The 27,210-nt window shown below is 43.2% G+C and overlaps 1 protein-coding gene across 1 annotated transcript; it reads left to right on the top strand.

Annotated features, from left to right (window-relative positions):
* The first annotated feature begins 8,708 nt into the window (after nucleotides 1–8,708).
* Nucleotides 8,709–10,019, top strand: LOC127768804 (uncharacterized). Its single transcript, XM_052294454.1, has 2 exons — nucleotides 8,709–9,614; nucleotides 9,696–10,019. The coding sequence occupies exons 1-2, from the start codon at nucleotides 8,736–8,738 to the stop codon at nucleotides 9,879–9,881; spliced, it is 1,065 nt and encodes a 354-aa protein (XP_052150414.1). The 5' UTR covers nucleotides 8,709–8,735; the 3' UTR covers nucleotides 9,882–10,019.
* The last annotated feature ends 17,191 nt before the right edge of the window (nucleotides 10,020–27,210 follow it).

The following is a 27,210-nucleotide window of genomic DNA, read 5'->3' on the forward strand; positions in this document are numbered from 1 at the left end:
CTTACAAATGCTCCTAGGTTGTTAAGTGGCACTCTAATCTGACCATCGATTTTTATTTAAATCGGTGATCTATTATTTTAGTTTAGAAGGCTAGATCTTTTTTTTTATTCAAAAAGCACACATCCGAAACCTCCCCTTCACGTACATACTAACGAGCTATCTTCTTGAGAAATTAAAATCAAAATTACTTTTACATGAAAAAAAATACAAATAGGCCTCCACCTGTTAGGTTTAGCAGCTCTCGCTCTATCACTCTAAACATCCTACGAATGCTTCTAAGCTGCTACGTGGTGCTATTGAATTAATGAAAATACTAGAAAATCTTAAAAAACAAAGCATTCGGCTATCAATTTGTTAGTTTTTTAATAAGAAAAAACCCAAACCTCTCTCCCTCCCTCCCCACCCCCGTGCGGTGTTAAAATCCATTAAACATCTTATAAATGCTTTTAAACTGCTATATGAAGTTCTTAAATTAGAGAAAAACCTTAGAAATTATGGAAAAAAACATCCAACCATCGGATTTGATATAAATCGATTGACACATTATTTTCAATGGATTGACACATTATTTTAGGTCGTTAGATCTATTTTTTTTAACAAAAGAACACCCTAAACCTCCTTCTCTCCCTCTTTATTTGCAGCATGTGGTGTTAAAAGTCTATTACACATCTTATAAATACTCTTAAGATGTTGCATCTTTCTCTTAAATAAGAGAAAATCCTAATAAAATTTAGACAAGAAAACAAAACATCCGACCATCGGTTTCGACATAAACATTTGACACATTATTATAGGTTTTTAGATTAATCTTTTAGAAAAACATCCCAAACCTCCCGCCCTTCCTCCCTACCCGTGTACGTGCGCCATTCTTTTCTGTCACGCCCAGAAATTCACAAACCAGAATTTCTAAGCTGAATGTGCATTAAACCCCTGTCCAGGACCAGCCAGGGTACACAAACGACAATTGTTGACATACAGATCCACGTCTTACAAAAATATAAAAGATTATAAATGCAGCGGAAAAGATAAAAGCGAGCTAAGCCTGAAGACTTGACTCCTGCAACGGGTGACTCCATTCCACAGGCATCCTTGATGGCAGCGACGAAACCAACTTCTTCGAGACATCTCCAACTGAGAAGAACTTCAACTCTGGTGTGGGGGAAAAGAGAGCAAGACTGAGTACTACCCACTGTACTTAGCAAGTCATACCGGAAGAGGAGGTATGATGCAGGATATATCCAAGGGAGGCTAAAGGTTTCTTTGCATAAAGCTAGCATTTAACAGCAGTAGTTGAAAGCAGTAAAACAGTTGAAGTTATTAATCAACATTAACCAATCGTTGTCCAACGCTACACCACGTTGCAACAGGCCCAACCAACCACCTGAACTACACCAGATCATTAGCTAACTAGGGGTGAGACTAATCACGGTGAATCTGGTCGACTGCCCATAACCGCGGGCACGGCTATTCGAATAGTTTTACTCTGATCAGAGGTGTACAACTGTACCCACAAGACATAGCCCCACGACACGTTCCCGTGCGCCGACATGCCACCACGACATACCGAAAAGAGGCCGTGACATGACCCTTCGCATAACCCCCTCTAACCAATCGCACCACACCTCAGGGTTCGCCCTCGTCCCCAGCAGGCAACGGGCAGCCCCCCTCTCGTGCCACGGTGAATCCAAAAGCCGATCAACCGGACACCCCGGCCGACCCAACTCCATCATGCCCACCCTTGCCTGGGTACGTCGGCTAGAGGAAAGCTACACTACAAGCCCAGCCGTTGCCCACGCTGGCTTGTGGTAAGCCGTAAGCACGATATATTCTTCCAGGGTTTCCCGCGAACCGGTCCTTAATCGCCATGGGCACGACTAGCAAAACCATGCACCCACAGCCCACCCACCATGTAGTGTATTTTAATTAACTAATACCATTGCATTGGCACTAATCCAAAGCTATGCCAATAATCAAAGTCCATGCATTAATGTGATCCCCTTTGTGTACTAGTTGAACTAAGCATCGCTAAGCATTCCCTAAAGCAACATCTAGTCATTTTAAAACCCAAGTTATCAATGGCGTAAGGTAAACAACATATGGCTGAGTAATAGGACACATCCCACATGATATTGTAAAACAAATGCAATATTTAATAGAAATGCGGGACATTTGTAAATTAGGTACAATATGATCAATTGTAATGTATGACTTTCCTTGCTCTCGCACTGATGAGACCACAGCAACGTCTTCGAGAAACCGCGTATCGACGAAACGGCCGAAATCTACGCGACAAACAATGCACACAAGCAAAACATGCTATAAGTCTACTGAAACAGGAAACAAAACCATTTTTAATGGATTCTATGCATTTTTATGAATTTACTGAGACTTGAATGGACTTAATCGGAGCTCGGATGAATTAGATATGAATTTTAGAAGATTATGTGTTTTTACTATAAAAGGAAAACCCTTAATTATTTTATTTCGCAATAAATCATCCCTGCTGATATCATCCAAAGGGGGGGGGGCGCGCCGACATGCGGGACCCACGGGTCAGCGGCACAAGAGAAGGAGGAGGTGGCCTGGCGGGTGGATCCCACCAGGCAGTGGCTCAGGGAGAGGGGCAAGGCGACGGCCTGGCTCGGCTCGGCTTGAAAGCCAGCCGGCTGACCATGGTGAGCGGCGGCTGCGTGCGCAGTCGCCAGCGACGGCAACCGGCGGCGCGGGAGGCGGCGGCGGACGGCGTGGAAGACGGCGGCGACCAGCGCGAAGGCAGCAGCGCAGATAGGAAGCGGGAAATGACGGCGTCGACCGGCACAAAGGCGGCGGCGCACACGGGTGAGGGAGAGGAGAGGGAGGTTTTCTCACCGGCAAGCTCGGGCCAGAGCGGGAAACAAAGGTGGCGGCGTCAACCGGCGGCACGGAGGGATGGACGGGCGGCGGCGACACCTAAGGAGGGAGTTGGGAGGGGTTAGGAATAGAGAGAGAGAGACCACGGCGGACGCCATTGACGGCCAGAGGCGGAGGGGAGGGAGGAACTCACCGTCGCGCGAGGAGGAGGGGGCTCCGGTGAGGTTTAGCGGAAACCGAGCGGCGGCCGAGGTGGCTCACGCAGCGGCGATGCTAACGGCGGCGGCGGCGGCGCTAGCGGCGAGCGGAGCGGCGGCGGTAGGAGGCACGGGAGAGTGCGGCGAGTGGGGAAAAAGAGAGAGGGGGCTCGGGGGAATGTTTTATTGGCGAAGGGGGAGGTGGACGTGGCCGGGGAGGGGCTCAATTCGCCAGCGACGTGGGGAGGTGGAGAGAGAGAGAGAGAGAGATTCGAATTCGAATCCCTCTGTTGTGGGGTTCGCGCGCGAGTGGGAGGAGTGGGGATGGTGGGCGGCGACTTGGGCGCGGGGCGCGGAGTGGGGCGCGGAAGGCGGGGGAGGCGGGCGGCGTGGGCGGTTGGAGCTCTGGCTCCAACGGCCGGAGGAGGAAGAAGGGGCCGACAGGTGGGCCCCACCTGTCGGTGACCCTGAGAGAGAGAAGGGGAAAAAGGGGCCGGCCCAGCAAGGGGAAGGCCGAGCGCGGGCAGGAGGAGAGTTGGGTCGGCGGCCCATCAAAGGAAAAGAGAGAAAAGGGAGGAAAAGAAAAAGAGAAAAAGAAAAGGGTTTTTCCCAGGGATTTATATATTGCACATGCTCATTTTTAATTGGTTAAAATTATTTCCAAGGCTCTGAAAATTCCACTAAAAATCCTGTTAGCATATTTTGGCATGTAGAATCCAAGAAAAATTTCACATCCGATTCTGATTATTGTTTGCATTTATTAATTTGAGGAATTAGCTCTAGGTTAATTCAACAATTTCTTCAGACGATTTATTTTATGAATTTAAAGCAAGGAGGGGAACTTCAGGGCGTGACATTTTCTCTCTGTTTTTTTATCTCCTTGACAATCAAAATTGAAATTATCTATATGGGCAAAAAAGCACAAATGGACCTCCATCTATTACTTATATCCCGTTAATCATCTAACAAATTTCTACCATCTCAATTAATTTCTCTTAACATGCATTTGACCTTGATACTTTTAAAATGATCTTTTTAGGAGATAAATAAATATTTTTAAGAAAGATGATCGTAGCGTCTGAATTACACATATGGTCTGTGAAGTCACTAATCATAGCAGGTATTCATCTAGCAATATAGACAATAGGTTGAAAATAAAGGTGTGGTCATACCGATAAGCATGTGGGTTACACCTAGGAATCTTAATAGCGGAACACTTGTAGTGGCCTTAGCAATAAATCAAGTCAGTTCTATATAGGAATTAAAGACCGTGTATATTTTTTTCGTTAAACTTGCTACAATACATTGTAAAGTCTTGACGTAGAACAATCTAGAAACATGTATATGTTATAAGACAATCCACTTTAGTGATGATTCGCTAAATACACTAGGACCATTACTTCAATATTTCATTAGAGAAAATTTGGAACGTATGCCTTTACCCCATGCCAAGTTATATGTACTTAAATTTTCATCCCAAATTGCAAAGAACAAATCATTTCAAGGATGATTCATAGAATGAAAATATCCAAAAGAAAAAAAATAGACATGAAATAAATTGAACCCATTCTTAATAGAAAAATTCAAACATTTTACGAGGACTGTTAGAATGAAAAATATATAAAATTTTAAAATATAATAAAAAATGATATTATTGGATTTCTTTTTGGTTTGTAAGATATTCTTTTGGCGAGTTAAAATACCCTAAATTTTCTCGTAGGAACCACCTCCATTGTTTCGACACAATATTTTCTCATCAATTCAAAATCGCGTGATCTCAAGTGATTTTATTTTAGAATTTATATGTTGCAAGGGTAACATAAAAAAATAGCCAGCACTCAAAGCACACAAAATAATTTTAATTTTAATTTAGAACATAATACAATATATTTTGATAAAAAGCACCCGCACATAACATTATATAAGATGGTGCCCGTGCGCGGGCTATCTTTCTAGTTTTTAATAACACGAAGACATATGTGGTGAAAATGGTGTAAAATTGGGCGCACGGTATGTTTCACGCGTGACGGTTTATTATGGTCGTCTGATTGGAGTACGCACTATAACTAGATTACCACTGGATTGATCTATATGACGATGGGAGCATCCGAGCATGAGTTAAAACTTGATTAGTAGTATGGCTATCTGCTCTCTCTAGTAAAATATATTTGATGTTGAGAGAACTGACAGTAGCTCTCCCTGTGTCAATATAACTGATTGGACGCGGTATATATTCCTACTATGTTAAATAAAGGATCATTTAATTTAATCCAGTCGACACTGTTGGTCTCTCTTTACCGATACACCCTCAAATTTGAAATAATTAATTAATATTATTTAGTTCACGGGGATATGACAACTACATGGTAAGGACAAATGAAGATGAACATAGGAAGTTCCAGTGTTCACAATTTTATAAATTCGGTTTTCAATTTCAACCAAACTGAATCTAAAGGAAAATTTCATAAATATTTATGTCACACAACTTCACTAATAATTATATGCATGCACTCTTATAATATATTATCGGCCAAAAATTGATAATTAAACTTTTAGCACAAGCAAACATTTGAAATCAACAAGTTAAAGTTAACTCTTTTGTATATGAAACTTCTGAGGGCCTTTATTAAAGTATAGGTTTGTGACATAACCATAATTTAGTTTTTTTTATAAAATTTGGATATTATTTAAAATAAGAAAATATTAAAACTAGAATGAACTTAGAATAAAAAGACAAAAAATCCTTGATAAATCATGGATAGATTTATTTTTCTTAAATTATCCATATATAAAAAAGTCCCTCAAATTGTCTTGGAATTGTTGAATATCAAAAAGTAATTTTTTTATCATAAACATCATTTTAACATTTTAACATAGAGTAAATTGCACTTTGCACCAGGTAAATTGACACTGTTTTCACTTCACACCGGGTTTGGCGTATACTTTCACTTTGCACCAGGGGATGACAAACTAATTTTCACACAACATCAGGCTGTAGGATTTGGGTTGAACCAGGCGCACCGGCCCTCATCCACGCTGGCTCCTTTATTCCACGCTGTCTCGCGCGCGTTCACCACGTTGCCGAAGTTGGTTGCGATGCCCCGATCGAATCGCGCGGGAGAAGCCCACAACCCACCATCGTGATCCGATTATCTAGTCAGTTTCGTCTGTGCAGCGGCGGCTGTGGGTGTTCACGCAGAGAGAGCAATCTCGTTCTCAGGCGAGCGCACGGCAGGGCATGACGTTCTCAGGCGCAGGCGCAAGAGCACTTCAGGATCCAGTTCCCAGGTGCAGCAGGAGAAGGTGTTGAGGTGTTGACGTGCCAGGAAGGGAGGCTCTCAAGGTGTTGCTGCCTGTAGTTGCTTGTTCATAGGTAATTTGTTAAGATTTTAGGTATAAATTCATATGAGGAACACAGGTGTTGTTTGATCATTTTGTATTGGTAAAAAAAAAATCTTAAGTTCACCATGAAGAATTAGAATACAATAGAAGCCTTGTAGGTAACTGAATCTTTCATTTTTTTTAACCAATAGGGAGGTTAAGATTATTAAGCTTTTATGCTATGCACTGGTTCCTTCAGTAATCTGCTTCCTATTTAGGGTCAAAGCTGAAATAAAGCATTAATGCAATTAAAGTGGGGACACTATCTATCCCCACCGATATTTTTAGATGAGCATAGAGTGGTACTATTTTGCTATCTCGCTTTACAGCTAGTAGTTTGTTTGTATGTTTACTGATGATCGATCTGTGCATGATAATTTTGATGCTACTCTTTTTTCTGTTTTTACATAGGATGGCTGAAGAAATTTGGACGTTAAGGGTTTTTAAGCATGATCGAGGGAACGGAGAAAATATTGTTGTCAGGAGATTGCATAGCCAGAATATTAGCTATGCCAATTTGCAGGAAATCATGAAAGAAGAGAGCTATAGAACATGTGATGATATGTTCTTCTCTTGTGGTGGTTCATACTCTGTTGGATCATTGAGAAAGATCGAAGGAGAGACACATGCCACTGATATGGTAGAGGAGACCAGAAACACTAGGAAGGTCGATTTGCACCTATTTGATAAGGTTGAAAGCTCATTCTACGAGCTTCAAGTTTGCAGTGACAGTGAACAAGGAGATGACGAGGGACAATATAGTGAAGAAAGTGATGATGAATGTGATGAAGAGGGCGAAGATGGATATGAAGAAGGAAATGATATGCATGGTGGACAAAGCGGTTATAGTAGCTGCAGCGATGCTGATTATGAGCAAGAAAAAATAAATTACATTGACCAATTGAAACAGATGAAGATGCATAGGGTTGACCCACGATTTCATGATGAGGGGGATACAAATATTGAAGATATCTTTGTCCATGAGCAGGAAAGCATGGATATGATTGTTCTATCAGATGTAGATGAGCCTAATTCAAGTGATGAAAGAGTAAAAAAGTCAATTCCAAATGACAAGAGGGGAAAGAGATTGGAAGCACATTTATCTGATCCTCCTAGTGAGGATGGAGGCATGAGTGCACTAGATGAACCTACTGATGAGGAGAACTTGCCACCACCAGGGAAGAAAAGAAGATCAAAATGTATCAGAGTGAGGAGAGTTTATTTCGATGAGAAAAATAACATGGATCAGAGCCAATTGTGCGAGGGTATGTGTTTCAGTGATGCAACACAATTCAGAAGGGCTTTGCAGACATGGCACATCGTGCAAGGAAGGGATTACAGGTACTTGAAAAACAATTCTGATAGAATAAAGGTTAAATGCAAGCAGGAAGTTATACCTTGCAGTTTTCACATGCTAGCATCACAGACTGGTTCAGAGAAAACATTCCAGTTGAGACAAATGGTTGAGCACACTTGTCCTGCAACTAATGACACTAGCAGAGTTAATAGCACATGGCTAAGCAAAAATTATATTGAGCAGTTTAGGAGTGACCAAAACTGGAAGATAGTACCTTTCATGGACCAATGCATGAGGGATACTGGGATTGCCATTTCAAAGACAATGGCATACAGAGCAAAGAGGAAAGCAGCTGAGAATGTGCTAGGTAATCACAAGATACAATACAAGAGGATAAGAGACTACATGCAAACAATAATTGATAAGAACCCTGGCTCCACTGCTGTTGTGACAACAGAGAATAGATTTGATCAAGGTTTGCCTCCATTGTTCAATGGTCTCTTTATTTGCCTAAATGCTCAAAGGCAAGGTTTCTTAGATGGTTGTAGGCCATTCATCAGTAAGTACTATAACCCTTTATTTTGCTTTGTCCAAGTTTTATTGTACTTTTGTAATCTGGTTGTATGTGTATATGTAGGTATAGATGGCTGTTTTGTGAAGTTGACTAATGGTGCTCAAGTGTTGGCTGCTTCAGGGAGGGATGGGAACAACAATATGTTTCCGATTGCCTTTGCTGTGGTTGGGGCTGAAGATATTAATAGTTGGACTTGGTTCCTACAGATGTTAAAAGTGGCAATTGGTGAAGGTGAAGGGCATGGCGGATGGACAATAATGTCAGATAGGCAAAAGGTTGGTTTAGTTCTTTTTCCATGATAGTTTTTAAGTAATCTATAATACTGATTATCTGTCCTAATTTTTCCTATAATGAAATATAGGGTCTCATGAATGCTGTCAAGATTGTATTTCCTAGCTGTGAACACAGATATTGTAAGAGGCATTTGCTACAGAACATGGCAGTCAAGGGTTATAGGGGACAACAATATAAGAACTATGTGGATGATGTTGTCTATGCCACTACTCAATGGGACTACAACAAGGCAATGGAGGCCATAAAGAAATTCAATGAGAAGGCATGGGAGTATATTAGAGATATTGGAAAGGAGCACTTTAGTAGGCATGCGTTCTCCCCGAAAGCCAAGACTGACTTAGTTGTGAATAACCTAAGCGAGGTTTTTAACAAGTACATAATCGAGGCCAGGGATAAGCCCATTGTTACTATGTGTGAATACATTAGAAGGAAGGTTATGACAAGAATTGCTGAAAAGAGAGATGGTGTTGCCAATGCTCATTGGGATATAACCCCTATTGTAGCACAAAAACTAGAGATGGAGAAAAAGTACGCAAGGTACTGCAGGGTTTATCGTTCAGGTTTTCACTTGTGGGAGGTGCATAGCACTGATAGATCATATGAAGTGAATATAAATGCAAGGACATGTGGATGCTACAGTTGGCAATTGACTGGTATTCCTTGCAAGCATGCAATCAGTGCCATATACCAAGAAAAACAGCTACCTGAACAATATGTACATGAGTATTATAAAAAGGAAGCGTACTTAAGGACATACTCTCATATGGTGTATCCTGTACCAAAAGAGCATGGATGGACAAGGACAGATTCTCCTGATATTGACCCTCCAAGATTTCGCAAGCAAGCAGGAAGGCCTAAGAAATCTAGAAGGAGAAGTGCTGGAGAGGAGCCAACAAGGGCATCAGCAAGGGCAAGAATGAATACAGTAACTTGCTCAAACTGCAAACTTCATAATCACACATACAGAACATGTGGAAAGCAACTTAGGCCTGATCTGCAACTTAGATTGAAAAATCTAAAGGTGAAACGCTCATCTTTTTAATTATGAATCTCTATTATTTAAGATATATTATTACTCATTGTTGATTTAGTTATAATGCAGAGAAAGAGAACTAGCAGTGTTACAGATGGAGCTTCTCATCGCGATCAAGGATCACAATTAGCCCCAGAATCATCAACAGGAAATGTTAATGGTAATGCAAGGGGCAACAACAGAGCTGGCCCAAGTGGAAGAAGCAGAGGAAGAGGGAACAACAGAGGAAGGGGGAGGGAAAGAGCTGAATTCTGACTATTAGCCAATGACATGAATGACTATTTTCAGCAGATGTAGTACTGTTATTTCAGTGGTCCTTCGTATTATCTGTTTTTTCTCTGAACTCGTCTTAGTGTTGTGCTGAAAATGCTATAATCTTTTGTTTCCTGAATATGCAAGCACCTCGTATACATGGTATTACAATTCTCTGAAAACTACTCCGCAGTTTGTATAAAAATATTTTGATCCATTTTGCATCTTCGATTCATGGATGGTCTTGTGACATGCTGCTAAATGAGCTGTTTTCCTGCTAGCATGTAAATCTTGCTTGTGCATAACGCAAGCATATTATGCATCCGTGCTGCAACTAGGCCGGTAGGACCTTGGTTTTAAATTATCTTAATGATCAACTTTCTACTTGAGCACCTACCACACACAGCCTCTGCTGCATAGACGAAACAAATGTTCGACTAGATGATCAGATCGCGATGATGGGTTGTGGGCTTCTCCCGCGCGATTCGATTGGGGCATCACAACCAACTTCGCCAATGTGGTGAACACACGCGAGACAGCGTGGAATAAAGGAGCCAACGTGGATGAGAACCGGTGCGCCTGGTTCAGTCCAAATCCCACAGCCTGGTGTTATGTGAAAATTAGTTTGATATCCCCCGGTGTAAAGTGAAAGTATGCGTCGAACCCGGTGTAAAGTGAAAACAGTGTCAATCTACCTGGTGCAAAGTGTAATTTACTCTTTAACATATCAATGAAGCATATAAGGTAAACATAGTTAAATCAGGTAAGATCGGCTGAAACCCTGATACTACCCTAATCGGCAACCAAGAAGCAGGCTAGAGATTGTATTTTAATCATGACTCATAAGATCAAACTCAACTGATACAGCTATAAGTATGAAAAGAAGGACAATATCTAGACAATCAAGCCATTGGAAGTTTCATAGAGTGGTGGATATCCTATATAATCTAAGCCAACGTCATTATTTAACCTAATCGGCTGCCCTCTACTGACAGATTTAGCCGATTATAGGTTAGATAGCGATATTGCCAGAGATTATGTAAGAATAACTCGACGAATTATATAAACAAGATTAGAGTATCATAAGGATGGAAGCACCAATCCCGAGAACGCAAGCCGCCATAACAAGTTTTACCTCTTGTTAAAGATCGAAAATGATGCAGCTCAACCCGAAAGCAAGAACTCGTCGAAACAAAACGAAAGCAAAAAGGGTGGCGATGTGTCGAGATTGTATTGAACGTGTGTTGTTTGATTACATGGGGCTCGGGTCTATTTATACCCGAGAATTACAAGATATGTCCATATCGGACACGACTCTTATCTCTAACAAACTCTAAGATACCATAAGTCTTTGCGGCAGACTTTTTCCCAAACATATCTCTAAGGAAATTACATAAAATATCCTAATTAATAGATACAATTGCCTTCTCAGAACTCTATCCATGCGTGGCAATCATCATGAAGCACATCAACCTAAACCGACAACGTATGCTGTGTCATATTATCGGAGTCGGCTCAATCGGCTAACCCCGTCCGACTCGAACTCTGCCGATCTTAGCCATAGCCAATTCGGACTCCAGCCGATTCTCACTCTGTTTTCGGGACGATTTCCATCTCGATTTCTTCTCGATTTCTTCTCCATCTCCGATCCTTAGATTACCAAATTTGCTCATTAACATATGCCCCCCAAGTCCGGAATATTGGATAATGTTTTGGATTTGCCATATGTCGATTCCGAGAGAAATCCGCTCTTGCAGTTTCCCGACCGTTATTCCAGCGCTTTAAATACTAACCATTGTCCCCGAGAAATTCACACCGTTTTCCTCCGTTTTCACCGCCGAAGCAAGTTCCGTCTTCTTTCTCCCCGGCGATCCCCTCGGTGCGCGAAGCGACTTCCAAGCGATCTCATCTCCGGCCAGATCCCCGCCTGCGGCGATGTCGTCCTCCGCCAGCCCGTCTGCCGCGCCATCCGCCGAGTACGCTGAGGTAAGTTTTCATCGGCTAGATCCCCTTTTCTCGCAGCAAATTGATTTTACTACTCCTCATCTCACTTTCCCCTTCTTAGTTCCTTTGGATTTGTAGCATCTCTCCAATCTATTTGCAATTCCCAGCCTGTCGCATGAAAATTATTACTTCCTCGGCCCAGTTGGTAACCCTGATCCTACCGAGTTCATCATCGGCGAAACCAATAGGATTCCTTTCAGATTAGCCAACCCAGATCTAGGTCACTGGAAGAACACCTTTAAATCTTGGCCATCTCTCGAGAAAACTTCACCCGAGAAAAGTTGGATTACATGGTTCAAGCGCATGTCAGCTAGTAAGAGGGTTCATTGGGATGAAATCGGAATCGGCCAAGCGCTTGACCTTACCATAGCTAATTCAGCTAAAGATGAACCTTTAATGGCCACCGTCTCCTATTTCTGGTCCAACACCATCAATGCTTTCCTATTCAACCAAGGACCGATGACTCCAACTCTAGTAGATATCACCATGATCACCGGTCTGGATGTTACCTCATCGGCTAACCCCATGAGCCTGAACACGAAGAATCAGTATGACTTCAGGACCAAGAGCATAGGCGGCTGGTCTGATTATGTAGCAGCATATATGGGCCAAGGTTCTGTCACTACTCGAGAGCATGTAGCCTTTCTGCTGATGTGGCTGGAGAAATTCCTCTTCTGTGGATCAAGCTGCGGCCCTACAACCAACTGGCAGTTTGTAGCCGAGGCCTTGGAATCAAAGAGACAATTCCCCTTAGGCAAAATCCTCCTCGGCTATTTGTACCAAATGCTGAACAATGCATCGGCTAAGATAGCAGTCGGTTTAGTAGTCGGAGCAGGTAGACCATGGTGGCTATTGCAGTCTTGGTTGAATCTAGTGGTCATGAAATTTGTCAATCGGCCATCTGTAACATAATCTGAATTCCCGAGACTGGAGCCGATTGTGGAGGATGATGGAGAGGAACGCACTCACAGTAGGTGTACATCCTATGGAGAATATGCCTCCCCACCAGCCGATGCAGGAGCAAAGCTATCAGCTGAACTGCTTAAGGACTGGTTCTGCAGCTTTTATGTTGGCTTTCAGAAAGATGCTCGAATTTGGTTCCTCTACGAAGATTCAGCTCTTCTGGAGAATCCATCAGACTTCAGATTTGAAGACATCAACCATGAAAGATACCAAAAGTCCAGAGAAGTCTTTTCAGCTACAATCAGCCCATGCATCCTTCCTGTTGGCATTCATCAAGGGAGGAACATCCAAGTCTCGTATAAATTTTATCACCCGATGAGCTCTGCAAGACAGTTCGGAATGGTCCAACTCCCAATCGGCTTGTTCTTTGTCGATAAAATCCAATGCCGAGGAAAAATTTCGTCAACCCTGATGATGGATCGGTTGCTCAATCTCCGAGGACCTCCTTTGGGTAGCATTGAAAACATAGAGCTGGCAACCTTCAGGAACAAGGCATTTGACAGATGGTGGGGTGAGTGGAAACTGCATTTATTCCATCAATCGGCTTCTATGTACATGACAGATCTCTTTCCAGATGTTATCCCTCAGGTATACCTTGATTTAATTAACTCTGTTTGAATAATTGCTTAGCCGATTCATAACTTAACTAATTTTCTTTTTGACTTGCAGACAACAGAATTCTCCCCTCCTCACCAGAACAATAGTGGCAGGGACATAGAGTATGCTCCAGGCCTTATTCCAAATGGAGGTAGGCCATATCCTCCTGTCATCGGCTATGATGCCCCCAAGACCTCAACTCTTCTCTAAGGGCTCATCAGAGAACCAGCCGATGCTGGTAAAAAGAGAAAGACTAGAGCATCGGCTATAAACCCATCGGCTCCGGCTCCAAAGAAGAAAACCAAGTCAAAGAAAACCAAGCCAACCGGTGACCTGCCTGCCCTAGATCCATCCATTGAACAAGCTCTGGATGAAGAAGAGATCGAAGAGGATGTTGATCAAGCTGCAGCCGAAGTGAGCGATACAGAGAAAACACCATCGACTTCGCCCAAGCAGACCCCTCCAACTCCTTCTGCTCCAGTTCATTTTTCAAGGGTAAGCAACTCTCCTCGATTCTTTTTTCAATCACTTCACTTATAGCCGATTACTCACAGATTTTATAGTTGCAGAAGAAAAAAATTGCTGTAAAGAAGAAATCGGCAGCAACAACTCTCAAACCGGCTCCACCAGTAAGATATTCTCAATTCTTTCACTAGTTGATCTCAGCCGATTTTGTCTAACATTTGTCTCTTTTTACAGCCTCCTCCTCCTCCTTCTCCTGTACAACAATCATCGAGTGACTAGACTCTATCGGCTGTAGGGAGTCACCATGTTGAGGAAGAGGTACAACCAGCTGTTCCTGCTATCCCAGTAAGTCTCTTTCAAATGCCATGTCACACCCTAAAAATCCCAAATTTATAAATTGTTGTTTAAATGGAATTATTAGAAATGATTTTAAAAGCCTAGAAGAAAAGATCTAATTTTAAGTAATAAATTCCAATATAAAAGAGGGCTAGATAAAATTTTATTAAATACTTCTCTTGATTCTATAGTTCCTAGATTTTTCTGGGATTTATTTGAGCCAAGAAAGTATTTTTAATAAATGGAATTGCATTTCATGAATAATTTAAAAGGAAAAAGGTTTAAAAATCCTTTTTTTGGTTTTGGGCGAAAGTCAGCCCAAGTCTCTCTCTCTCCCCCCGGCCTGTGCACGCCCGGCTCAAGCCGGCTCAGTCCGCCCCTCTTTCCCTCCTCTCCCGCTGACAGGTGGGGCCCACCTGTCAGGGTCGTCTTCCACCTCCCGCCGCCAACCACGCCCTAGCCACGCGCAAGCCACCGCCGCCCTTCCAAATTCGGTCGCATCTTTCCCGATCCGATCAAATTGATAGAGGGGAAATGATCCCTTCGATCTCCTCTATCTTTTCTCGTATAGAAACTTTAGCTAATTTCGTTTGGGAATCGTCGGATTCGAGCTCGATTCGGATTTGATTTCTTCCCTGCAACCCTAAACCTTCCATCGTCGCCGTTAGTCGCCGTGGGCCTAGCCGCCGCCTCCTAGCCCCTATAAAAGGATCCCCAGGACGTCCTCTATTCGCCGCCACCTTCGCCCGAGCCCGCCGTCGCTTGTAGCGCCGCCTCCGCGTCAGCCCATGCGCCGCCGTCGCCGCCGCAAGTCCAGCCGTGCGCCACCGCCGCTCTAGTCGTCGTCGTCGCTCGGGATGGTCGCCGTCGGGTTCGCCAAGTCGTCGCCGTCCTCGTCCCGTCCTCCATTTCCGCCGAAGATCGCCGGAGCACCGCCGTCGCCGTCGACCCGAACGTCTTCGCCGCCTCGACCTCGCCGCCGTCGCTGTCGGTTGTCGTCCGTCGTCGTCAGAGCCCTCGGTGAGTTCGCCGCGTCGCCCTCTACTCGTAGGTATTGTCCGTTTGTGCCGCCGCGCCGTCGTTCACCGGCGAGCATGAGGTGCCGAGCCGCCGTCGGCAATGACGTCATCGTCGACGTCAGCGCCACGTCAGCCGTAGACCCGTGGTAGATCGGTTAGATCTCGGCCGTTCGTTTTGTTTAGATTAGATCTCAGCCGTTCGTTCCGTAGACCGCTTCTGTGCACCTGGTCCACCGTGAACCCGAGCCCCGCTGACGCAATAAATCCTTTTTCCTTTTCAAAAATAATTCTTTATTGTGTCATAATCCAATGAAAATCTATATAAATGATTTAATCCGATTTAATCTTTAAAAATTAATAACTAATTCATCTTAGCTCATATTTAGTTGGTTCAAGTCTCTCAATTTCTCTAATATTGAGATCTACATGTAAAAATATCCACATGTGCTGTTTACGATTGTTTATGTACTGCTTTGGTGATTTTGCTCTTTTATGCTTAGATTCCGACGTTTCCAGAGAGTCCGATTTTGCAGGAAAAGACTTTGAAGAATTCCAAGGCCAGCAAGGCAAGTCACACAGATCCCAAACAACCCTTTGAGTATGTTGATCCTATTTAAAGCTATTGTTTCTATTCAACTATTGCATTTATTTTTGAATGTCACCGGGTGGGAACGACCTATTTCCTTTGTTATAGCCCTTTGTTATTGATTACCTATACTTTGTCACCTGGTTAATAATTGGATTAGCTAGAACATTATATGGTTTTAGCTAAAGTAATTAGGATGCTTAGCCATGCTTAGAAACACTAGTTCATATGAATGGGATAACTAATGATTCACTACTACTTAATGATGGATTAATGGTAGCTCATGATGGTCAATCATGATAGGATGATTAATTAAGATGCCAACTAAAACATGGTAAAGGTGGGTTGTGAGCACATGGTTTTGGTGGTCGTGCTCATGACAATTAAGGACCGGTTCACGATTTTCGGTTGTAAAACATTAACCGTGCCAACGAAAAGCCAGCGTGGGCAACGGCTTTACCTTTTGTATAGTGTGGTTCATTGTGGGTACCAGACTGAGAAGTGGTGGAGATAAGCCCACGGGGGTCGCTGGGGAGTCCATGCCTTGTTTTATAAGGGGGTGATTATGATCTAGGAATGGTGCGCTGCTTTGAATTGTGTTATGCGAAGGGTATTGTCACAATCTCTATTCGGGTACTTGTTAAGTATCGCGACGCATGGTTGACATGATGTTGAGGTTGTGTCTTGTGGGTACAGTGGTACACCTCTAGCCAGAGTAAAACTATTCGAATAGCCGTGCCCGCGGTTATGGGCGGGTCTAGCAATATCTTTCGTGATTAGTCTCACACCTCTCACCATAATAAATGATGTTGTAATTGATTATAACTTGTTTAGCTCCTGGTTTGGAATGGTATATTCCTGGTTTGGAGATAGAACTGTGCAGCCAGGAATGGTTGTTCAGAAAGGTTGGGCCTATGCAACGGGTATGCTGTATAGCGTTAGATTAATATTGTTTAATTAAATACTTTACTGTTTTTCTAAATTCAAAAGTATTTATTGAATGCCATTTATGCAAACGAGACTATTATGCCATCCTTTGTTATCCCTGCACTTGCATATTTGCTGCATGGTTTGTTGAGTATGTCATATACTCAGCTTGCAATCATTCATCAGAGGAGGAGTTCTACAGTGATGTTGAAGGTGTGGAGGATTATGCGTAGCCCTGGTCAAGCTGCTTGTGGGATGGAGTCGCCTGTGCTCTTTATTTTATTTTCCGCTGCTTAGATCTTTTTTGTTTGAGAGGAACTATCTACCTCTGTAATGACTTTATATTCGCCTATTAATTAGAGTAATAATTACACTCTATTATCAATTTGTTATTGTGTGCCTCGGCTGATTCCTGGACGAGGGTTTACACACATGTAAGCGTTTGGAGTTTTGGATAGAAATTCCGGGCGTGACAAGTTGGTATCAGAGCCTCCTTGACCCTAGGTTATTCCAAATGGTTACCTATAGAAGCCCTCTAAAAATATTGAAAAAGTAGAACGGTTCTCCTCTCTTTCTCTTTTAATTAAACCAAGCTAATGGCACATGCAGATTATAGTCTGTTTAATTGTTCTCATTCAAAATTTACTTATTATTCCTGTGTTGTTAGTACTGTACATCTATTACTGTACTAATGTGCCATTTACCAGCAAAAGTTTTACAACATTACTTTTATTTAATCATGTTGCAATATAATAAACTTAGCATGTGGATTTTATAACTCTCTTTTATTTTATTTCTTCTGAAACTTGTTATTCAAAAGTGCAAAAAATTGTGATCCTGTTTTCAACTGTTTCAACTTATCTTGCAAGATTAGTTTACTTTATTTACCTTTCACTTTGATTTTCTAACTTTATTTAATTTAATCCAAAAACTTGTGCTATTAATTGGATAAATGTCTTAACTCCCTCCTTTCTCTTGTCTTTAGATGCCGCGCTTCAAGCCTGAGTACTTGTTCGGTATTGAGGGATTTGTCCAGGAGCTGCGTACGATGTCCTTTACCATAGGATTCAGGACTGCCCCTTTGTATGCCCAGATTCCTCATGATCATGATGAAGAGAAGTGTCGTGTCAAGGTCACCTTGAATAGTGATCGTGAAGACCTCCCATCGGTGATCTTCGAGGCTGGAGGGGGAAGCTATCCTCATGCTTGTCAGGAGGTGGCAAGGATCGCCATAGGAGAGCTCTGCGACCGTTACAATGATCTGTTGGCCGACATTGAGTATCGCTACCATCCTCATCAGCCCCAGGGAAGGGACTGTGCCAGCTATGTTGACCCTGAAGGAATTGAGAATGATGCTAGCACAAGACATTTGGTCGAGATGCTGTGGGCCATGGATGAGTCCCGCGCTGAAGTCGTGTCAGCTGCTCAAGCTCGTGAAGACCGGAACCATGGTAAGATCTGCAAGCTGGAGGACAAGGTTGATCGTCTGGAGAAGGAACTGGCTGAATTGAAGGGAGAAGCGCCACCACAGAAGGCCAGGGTTCGTCTTACCACAAGGAAGAAAGCTCTTTTTGTTCCCCGCTACCAGTTGGCGCCCAAGATTCGTGTGGTGGCAAGAGAAGCTGTCCCAATCCCAGTGGATCCTCGGGTCGTTAATTTAAGTGATGATGAGAAAGAAGATTCAGAGCGCACCCATTCAAAGGTTGAGTGGGGTGCTACTTAAGATGATGAGGACGAGCCGAACGAGCCTTCAATTAACTCCGATGCTAGGAAGACCTAGACGTCTTGTTGAGTCGTTGCCTTAGCGCGTTGTGTTAGTTTGCTTGTTTAAGTTTGGTTGTGTGTGTGGGTCTTGCATGTGGTTTACATCATTGGTGGGATGTAAATGCATGAATTTGTTTGCTTTCGAGTGTTAGGAAGTTTGAGTTAAGTGGTGTGGGAGTCTTCAGTTTTATGTAATAATGAAACTAAGTTCAGATCAATAAAAGTCAAGTTAGTAGAAATTAATTCCCTGTCCTAAGTAGTTTTCCCCCTTCTTGTGCTCTTGCCTATGCCAGATGGTGAACACTTGCAGCAATGGAAATGGGCCCAACAACAACAACAACAACAGCAAATGAGAGATTCCCACGCTTGCCCAAGTCCTAGCTCAACAGGCCCAACTCATGAACATGATGATGCAACAACTCAAGAACCAACAGAACTAGGGGAACAATCACGCTCCTCCCCAGAACAAGTTAGCAGAATTTCTTCGTGTGAGGCTGCCCACTTTTTTCAGCACTACCAATCCGGTTGAGGCTGGTGATTGGCTGCACGCCATAGAAAAGAAGCTGGACCTGCTTCAGTGCACTGACCAAGAAAAAGTCTCCTTTGCTTCACATCAGCTTCATGGCCCTGCCTCTAAGTGGTGGGATCACTTCCGTCTCAACAGGGCTACTGCTGAACCAATCACTTGGCTTGAGTTCACTGCCGCTTTCAGGAAGACTCATGTACCATCGGGAGTGGTGTCTCTCAAGAAGAAGGAGTTCAGGGCGCTCACTCAGGGTTCCCGTTCTGTCACCGAGTACATGCATGAATTCAATCGTCTGGCCCGTTATGCTCCGGAGGATGTGTGCACAGATGAAGAGCGTCAAGAGAATTTCTTGGAAGGACTGAATGATGAGCTTTCTTACCCGCTGATGACTGGGGATTATTCTGATTTCCAGAAGTTGGTGGATAAGGCCATTCGCTAGGAGGATAAGTACAACCGAATGGAACAGAAGAAACGCAGGATTGCTCACTTCAAAGCTCAGCAGGGGAATAGTCAGAGGTCGCGTCTCACTATGGGACCTCAGGCAGTGTCACAGGGAGGATCTTCGTCTGTTGTTCGTCCACAGCGTCAGTTCTTCAACAGCAATGTTGGCAATAACAACCGCAACCAAGCTCCACGCCCTGTTGCAACTCCAGTCCAGCACCAGCCTGTCAAGAGGGAGCAAGGAAACAAGCCAGGGGTGTGCTTCAACTGTGGTGAAGCAGGTCATTATTCTGACAAGTGTCCGAAGCCTCGACGTGTGAAGATTGTTCCTGTGCAGAATAACTCCAATGCACCAACGTCAAAGGCTTGTGTCAATCATGTTGCTGCTGCAGAAGCCCAAGGTGCTCCAGATGTGATTTTGGGTATGTTTCCTGTTAACTCAGTTCCTGCAACAGTGCTTTTCGATTCTAGTGCTACACATTCTTTTTTGTCTATGAGTTTTGCGGGAAATCATGGGATGGAGATAGAAGATCTTAGACGTCCTTTGATGGTTAGTACCCCTAGTAACCAAGGACTCTCATCACAACGTAGCCCTTCTGTCAGAATAGAGATTCAAGGTGTTCCATTTCTGGCCAACCTTATTTTGTTAGAATCCAAAGACCTTGATGTCATCCTAGGGATGGACTGGTTAGCCAGATACAAAGGTGTGATAGACCATGACAATAGAAAAGTAACTCTCACCAGCAATGATGGTCAAGTTGTAACTGTTGATGCATTGCCTACTGAACCTTTAAGGTCAAGCTTGAACCAAATAACTTTGGAAGAGATTCCCATAGTACGGGACTACCCAGATGTGTTCCCGGATGATTTACCTAGTATGCCGCCTAAGAGAGATATATAATTCAGAATAGATCTGGTACCAGGGACAACCCCGATCCATAAGAGACCTTATAGAATGGCAGCCAATGAATTAGCAGAGGTCAAGAGACAAGTAGATGATTTGCTTCAGAAAGGATACATTAGACCAAGTTCATCTCCATGGGGAGCTCCAGTTATTTTTGTGGAGAAGAAAGATCATACCCAGAGGATGTGTGTGGATTATCGTGCACTGAATAATGTGACCATTAAGAATAAGTACCCAATGCCTAGAATTGATGATTTGTTTGATCAGCTTAAAGGTGCCACCGTTTTCTCCAAGATCGATCTTCGATCAGGATATCACCAGTTGAGGATTAAAGAGGAAGATATACCTAAGACGGCTTTTACCACTCGGTATGGGTTGTTTGAATGTATTGTCATGTCTTTCGGACTTACCAATGCCCCTGCTTTCTTCATGAACTTGATGAATAAGGTGTTTATGCAATACCTGGATAAGTTCGTGGTGGTCTTTATTGATGACATTCTTATCTACTCCCAAACCAAAGAAGAGCATGAAGAACATCTTCGTCTTGCACTAGAGAAGCTACGAGAACATCAGCTTTATGCCAAGTTTAGCAAATATCAATTTTGGTTGTCTGAAGTAAAGTTTCTTGGGCACGTCATCTCAGCCAGAGGAGTTGCCGTCGACCCTAGTAATGTGGAATCCGTAACTAATTGGAAACAACCGAAGACAGTTTCAGAGATTCGTAGTTTCCTGGGTCTTGCAGGCTATTACCATAGGTTCATAGAGAATTTTTCCAAGATTGCTAAGCGCATGACACACCTGCTTCAGAAAGACGTGAAGTACAAGTGGTCAGAAGAATATGAGCAGAGCTTTCAAGAGTTGAAAAATCGCTTAATATCAGCACCCATTTTGATTTTGCCGGATCCAAAGATGGGTTTCCAAGTGTATTGCGATGCATCTAAGCTTGGGTTAGGTTGTGTTCTGATGTAAGATGGGAAGGTGGTTGCCTACGAATCTCGTCAGTTACGTCCCCATGAGAAGAATTACCCTACCCATGATCTTGAGTTAGCTGCAGTGGTTCATGCCTTGAAGATTTGGTGTCACTATCTCTTTGGTACTTGTACGGAGGTGTACACGGATTACAAGTGTTTGAAGTATATCTTCACCCAGCCAGATTTGAACATGAGACAGCGAAGATGGTTGGAATTAATTAAGGATTATGACATGGGAATTCATTATCACCCGGGAAAGGCTAATGTTGTAGCAGATGCTCTCAGCAGGAAAGGCAATTGCAATGCTACGGAAGGACGACAGTTGCCATGGGAGTTATGCAAGGAATTTCAAAGACTGAATTTGGGAATTGTCAGTAGAGGTTTTGTTGCAGCTTTAGAAGCGAAGCCCACTCTCATTGATTAGTGATTAGGTTAGAGAAGCTCAAACCAATGATCCTGATATCCAAGAAATCAAGAAGAATATGAGAAGGGGAAAGGCTATCGGTTATTTGGAAGATGAGCAAGGTGTCACATCCTAATTTTCGTCTTAGGATTTATAAATAATTTAATAAATAATTATTGTAATTTATATTAAATGTTCACTAATTTACAAGTGAAGTTAAATGTGGGAAATCAAATTTTCTAAATATAAAGCATGGATGGATTTAATTTTTATTTAATTCTCCATGGTTAATTATACTCTCTGGAATTTTCTCGGATTTTTTGGAGCTCAATTCCTAATTTTAATCATACAAAGAGCAGTTCAGCAATTATTTAAATAATAAATTAATCCTTAAATGGTCTGATTATAATCTTGTTAAGTACTTTGAGTGTCCAATTAGTTTCAGGATTTTTCCTGAAATTATTTGAGCATTGGAAGTATTTTTAACAATTCAAAGATCATTTTGGTGATTGATTTATTTGGAAAAGTAATAAAAATCCTCCTCCTCAGCTTGGGCCCTTTTTGGCCCATTCCTTCCTCCCTTCTCTCTGTTCCTCAGCCCAGCGTAAAGTCTAATCCTCCTCTCTCTCGCTACAGTGCTTCTCCTACCTCCAGCCGGCTGGACAGAGGCCGTGTTCATCCCGATACCGGCGCCAATCTCCGCCGAATCCAGTCGCTTCGTTGCTTCCCTTCCAAAATTGATTGCAAAAACCGATTCCTCTCTATCTCCTCTATTTTATCCACAAGAAACCCCCATCAAATTCGTTAACTATCTCACGAATTTTGGTCGTTTTTATTCGGGTGAACTCGAGATAAATCCTAATTTCCTTCACCAAATCCATCTGTTCCCGAGACGATCTCTCCCTCTTCCGGCTATAAATAGCATCCCCTCAGCCTCCTCTTCGGTTGCCCCCTGTTTCCCGAAGTTTTCCCTAGCCCTAGCCGCCTCCCCACGCTCGTTTTCTCTCTCCGTCGCCGGCAGTCGCTCCAGCCGCCGTTTGCCGTCGCCTCGGCCGTCGCCCTCCTGCACCGCCACCTCCCTCGGCTCCGCAAGGTCGAGCTCTACCCCGTCCACTGGTTCCCCTCCGCCTAATCCCGCCGGAAGCCGCTGTCACCGTGAAGGCCGAGTTCGCCACCCCTGTTTGATCTCCGGCCGAGCCTCCTCGCTGTTGCGGTCGTCACCCGTTCACCCCGAGGACGTCGTCAGCATCGCAGCGCCAAGCCGAAGCCCGTCCACCCGTCTGTTGCCGCCGCTCATCGCCTGAAAGCCGTCGCCATCGTCAACCCAAGGTCGCCGCCCTTCGGAGCTCGTCGCCGGCCATCTCCCTCACCATCTGTCGTCGCGTAAGTGGTGGTAAGGGTCGCCTTGATCTCCTCTCTCACCCGGTGCCCTCCGTTTGCATCATCGTACCGTGGTTCGCTGGTAACCGCTGTTCCCGTGCTCACTGGCGTCGATCCCGCGTGGCAGCCATGTCATTGCTAACATCAGCGCCATCTTGGCCATCAAAATCAATATAAATTATCTTATCCCTTTTCAATGACATATTAGTTCTTTTTACTATATGTCGTCTACTAAATTCATTCCAATAATTTCCGGAGGATGCTTTAGTCTTTTATCTCAGATATAAATTATTTGTAAATTGTTTAATTAATTTGGAATAGTCTTTTCTTTAATAGGCTTTAATTGGAATTAATCTTGTCAAATTCATAACTAATCCATATGAAGTCGGAATTTAGTGGTTCAAGTCTCTAAATTCATCTAAAATTATGATATATATGTTTGTTTACTTTTTATGTACGGTTTATTTGGTTTTTATTAGTCTTTTTCTTTTTTTGTGTGTTAGCTTGTCGTTTCCATTGTTGCGAAGGTTCGTGAGTGCGTCGAAAGTGTTCAAGAAGACTAATTGAAGACCGATTATTGCAAGGCAAGTCACACAGATCCCAAACAACCCTTTGAGCATGTTGAACCCGTTTAAAGCTAATGTTTTATTTCAACTTATGCATTATTTTCGAATGGCATCGGGTGGTGAGCCTTTCCCAATTAATTAATGGCCGAAGATGACTTTATTTTCCTATGGGTTATACTTTGATTAGCTAGAACCTTATATATTGGTTTGGTTCAGCTAAATGCTATATATATATAATTGCTTAGCCATGCTTAGAAACATTAGCTCATAAATGGGATGAATCACACTACACTATTATTTATGATTATATTTAATGGTAGCTCACGATGGTTAATTGTGTTATGATAATTAATTGATAATTAAAACCTAATTAATGGTGGGTTGTGAGCACATGGTTTTGAAGGTCGTGCTCTTGACAATTAAGGACCGGTTCGCGAGCTACTGTTGTGAGACATTAACTGTGCCAACCACAAGCCAGCGTGGGCAAAGGCTTTACCTTTTGTATAGCATGGTTCATTGTGGGGCACTAGACTGAAAAGTGGCGAGAAGTCCGTGGGGTTCGCTGGGGAGTCCATGCCTCTGTTTTTTTTGAGGGGGTGATTATGATCCAGGAATGGTGCACTGTGGTGAGTTGTGTTGTGCGAGGGGTACTGTCACAGTTCCTTTCCGAGATACCGTGGTGGCATTGAGGCGCATGGTAACATGTCGTGGAGCTGTGTCTTGTGGGTACAGTGGTACACCTCTGGCCAGAGTAAAACTATTCGAATAGCCATGTCCGCGGTTATAGGCGGGTTAAGCAATGTTTTTCGTGATTAGTCTCATACCTCTCACAATAATTATTGATGCTATAATTGGTAATAATTTTCTTAGCTCTTGATTTGGAGTTAGATCTGTACAGCCGGGTATGATTGTTCAGGATGGTTGGGCCTGTGCAGCATTGGGGTGCTATGCAGTGTTGGTTAAAATTGATGATTAATTACTCTACTGTTTTACTACTCTTAAATGTTTGCTAAATGCTGCTTTTGCAAATGAGCCTATGTTATGCCATCCTTTGGTACCCTTGTGCACTTGCATATTTGCTGTGTGGCTTGTTGAGTATGTCATATGCTCACCTTGCAATAATCAATCAACCTCAGTTGAAGAAAAAGGATCCAGAAGGAGAAGACATTTGGCTTATACCCCGATTGAGCTGCCTGTGGGAGTGGAGCTGAAGCCATCGCTAGACCGTTATTCCGCTGCTGTTTTTCTTTTGGTTTGTCAGTATGTAACGTTATTATTTTGATGGATTTGTATATTAAATTGTCAGTTTGTGTACCTCGGCTGATTCCTAGATGAGGATTCTATGCACAAATTAGTTCAGAAATTATTAGTGAATTTCTGGGCGTGACAACTGTATGGTTGGGTGAGAGAATTTGTGTCCCAGACAACAAGGAGTTGAAGGGTACAATCCTGAAGGAAGCTCATGACACTTTATACTCCATTCACCCTGGTAGTACCAAGATGTACCAAGATCTCATGGAGAAATTTTGGTGGGCGAGTAGGAAGCGTGAGATAGCGGAGTATGTAGCTGTGTGTGATGTATGTCAGCGAGTCAAGGCAGAACATTAGAAACCAGCAGGTTTGCTGCAGCCTTTAAAGATACCAGAATGGAAGTGGGAGGAAATTGGGATGGATTTCATCACTGGTCTGCCCAGAATGTCATCTGGCCATGATTCTATTTGGGTGATAGTCGACAGGCTTACAAAAGTTGCTCATTGCATCCCTGTGAGGACAACATATTCTGGAAATCGTTTGGCAGAATTGTATATGGCAAGGATTGTGTGTTTGCATGGTGTTCCTAAGAAAATAGTATCCGATCAAGGGAGCCAGTTTACTTCAAAGTTCTGGAAGAAGCTTCTTGAAGAGATGGCTTCTAAGCTGAATTTCAGTACCTCATATCATCCGCAAACAGACGGACAAACTGAAAGGGTAAATCAGATTTTGGAAGACATGTTGAGAGCTTATGTTTTAGACTTCGGTGGAAGTTGTTATAAGAATTTGCCTTACGCAGAATTCTCGTACAACAACAGTTACCAAGCTAGTCTTCAAATGGCTCCTTATGAAGCACTGTATGGTCGGAAGTGCCGCACTCCACTTTTGTGGGATCAAACGGGAGAACGTCAGGTTTTTGGGACTGATATTCTGAGGGAAGCAGAAGAGAAGGTAAAGATCATTCAAGAAAGATTGCGTATAGCCCAGTGTCGTCATAAGAGATATGCTGACAATCGCCGCAGGGATCTAAGTTTTGAGAAAGGAGATCATGTGTACCTTCGTGTCACGCCTCTTCGGGGAGTTCATCGTTTTCACACCAAAGGGAAATTGGCACCGCGTTTTGTGGGACCATATAAGATTGTCAGTAGAAGAGGTGAGGTCGCCTATTAGTTGGAGTTACCTTAATCCTTGGCAGGTGTTCATAATGTGTTCCATGTGTCCCAGCTAAAAAAGTGTTTGAGGGTACCCACTGAAGAAGCAAATCCTGAGCAGATAGAAATCTAGGAGGATCTGACTTATGTTGAGAAACCAATCCGTATCTTGGAGACAGATGAGAGAAGAACCAGGAATCGAGTTATCCGTTTCTGCAAGGTCCAATGGAGCAATCACTCGGAAGAAGAAGCTACCTGGGAACGAGAAGATGAATTAAAGTCAGCTCATCCGCATCTCTTCGCCAGCTCTTCCGAATCTTGAGGACGAGATTCTGTTTAAGGGGGGTAGGTTTGTCACACCCTAAAAATCCCAAATTTATAAATTGTTGTTTAAATGGAATTGTTAGAAATGATTTTAAAAGCCTAGAAGAAAAGATCTAATTTTAAGTAATAAATTCCAATATAAAAGTGGGTAAAATTTTATTAAATACTTCTCTTGATTCTACAGTTCCTAGATTTTTCGGGGATTTATTTGAGCCAAGAAAGTATTTTTAATAAATAGAATTGCATTTCATGAATAATTTAAAAGGAAAAAGGTTTAAAAATCCTTCTTTTGGTTTTGGGCCGAAAGTCAGCCCAAGTCTCTCTCTCTCTCACCGGCCTATGCGTGCCCGGCTCAAGCCGGCCCAGTCCGCCCCTCTCTCCCTCCTCTCTCCCGCTGACAGGTGGGGCCCACCAGTTAGGGTCGTCTTCCACCTCCCGCCGCCAGCCGCGCCCTAGCCGCGTGCAAGCCGCCGCCCCTTCCAAATTCGGTCGCATCTTTCCCGATTCGATCAAATTGATAGAGGGGAAATGATCCCTTTGATCTCCTCTATCTTTTCCCCTATAGAAACTTTAGCTAATTTCGTTTGGAAATCGTCGGATTCGAGCTCGATTCGGATTTGATTTCTTCCCTCCAACCCTAAACCTTCCATCGCCGCTGTTGGTCGCCGTGGGCCTAGCCGCCGTCTCTTAGCCACTATAAAAGGATCCCCAGGACGTCCTCTGTTCGCCGCCACCTTCGCCCTAGCCCGCCGTC

The sequence above is a fragment of the Oryza glaberrima genome, chromosome 3 (assembly GCF_000147395.1).
Source record: "Oryza glaberrima chromosome 3, OglaRS2, whole genome shotgun sequence".
In the NCBI taxonomy this organism is placed as follows: domain Eukaryota; kingdom Viridiplantae; phylum Streptophyta; class Magnoliopsida; order Poales; family Poaceae; genus Oryza; species Oryza glaberrima.

What these genes read in the sequence shown, in the direction of transcription:
- LOC127768804 (XM_052294454.1), top strand. Translation starts at nt 8,736, where the DNA reads ATGGCAGTCAAGGGTTATAGGGGACAACAATATAAGAACTATGTGGAT. An exon ending in TTAGATTGAAAAATCTAAAG is followed by an intron (nt 9,615 to 9,695) that starts GTGAAACGCTCA and finishes GTTATAATGCAG; the next exon opens with AGAAAGAGAACTAGCAGTGT.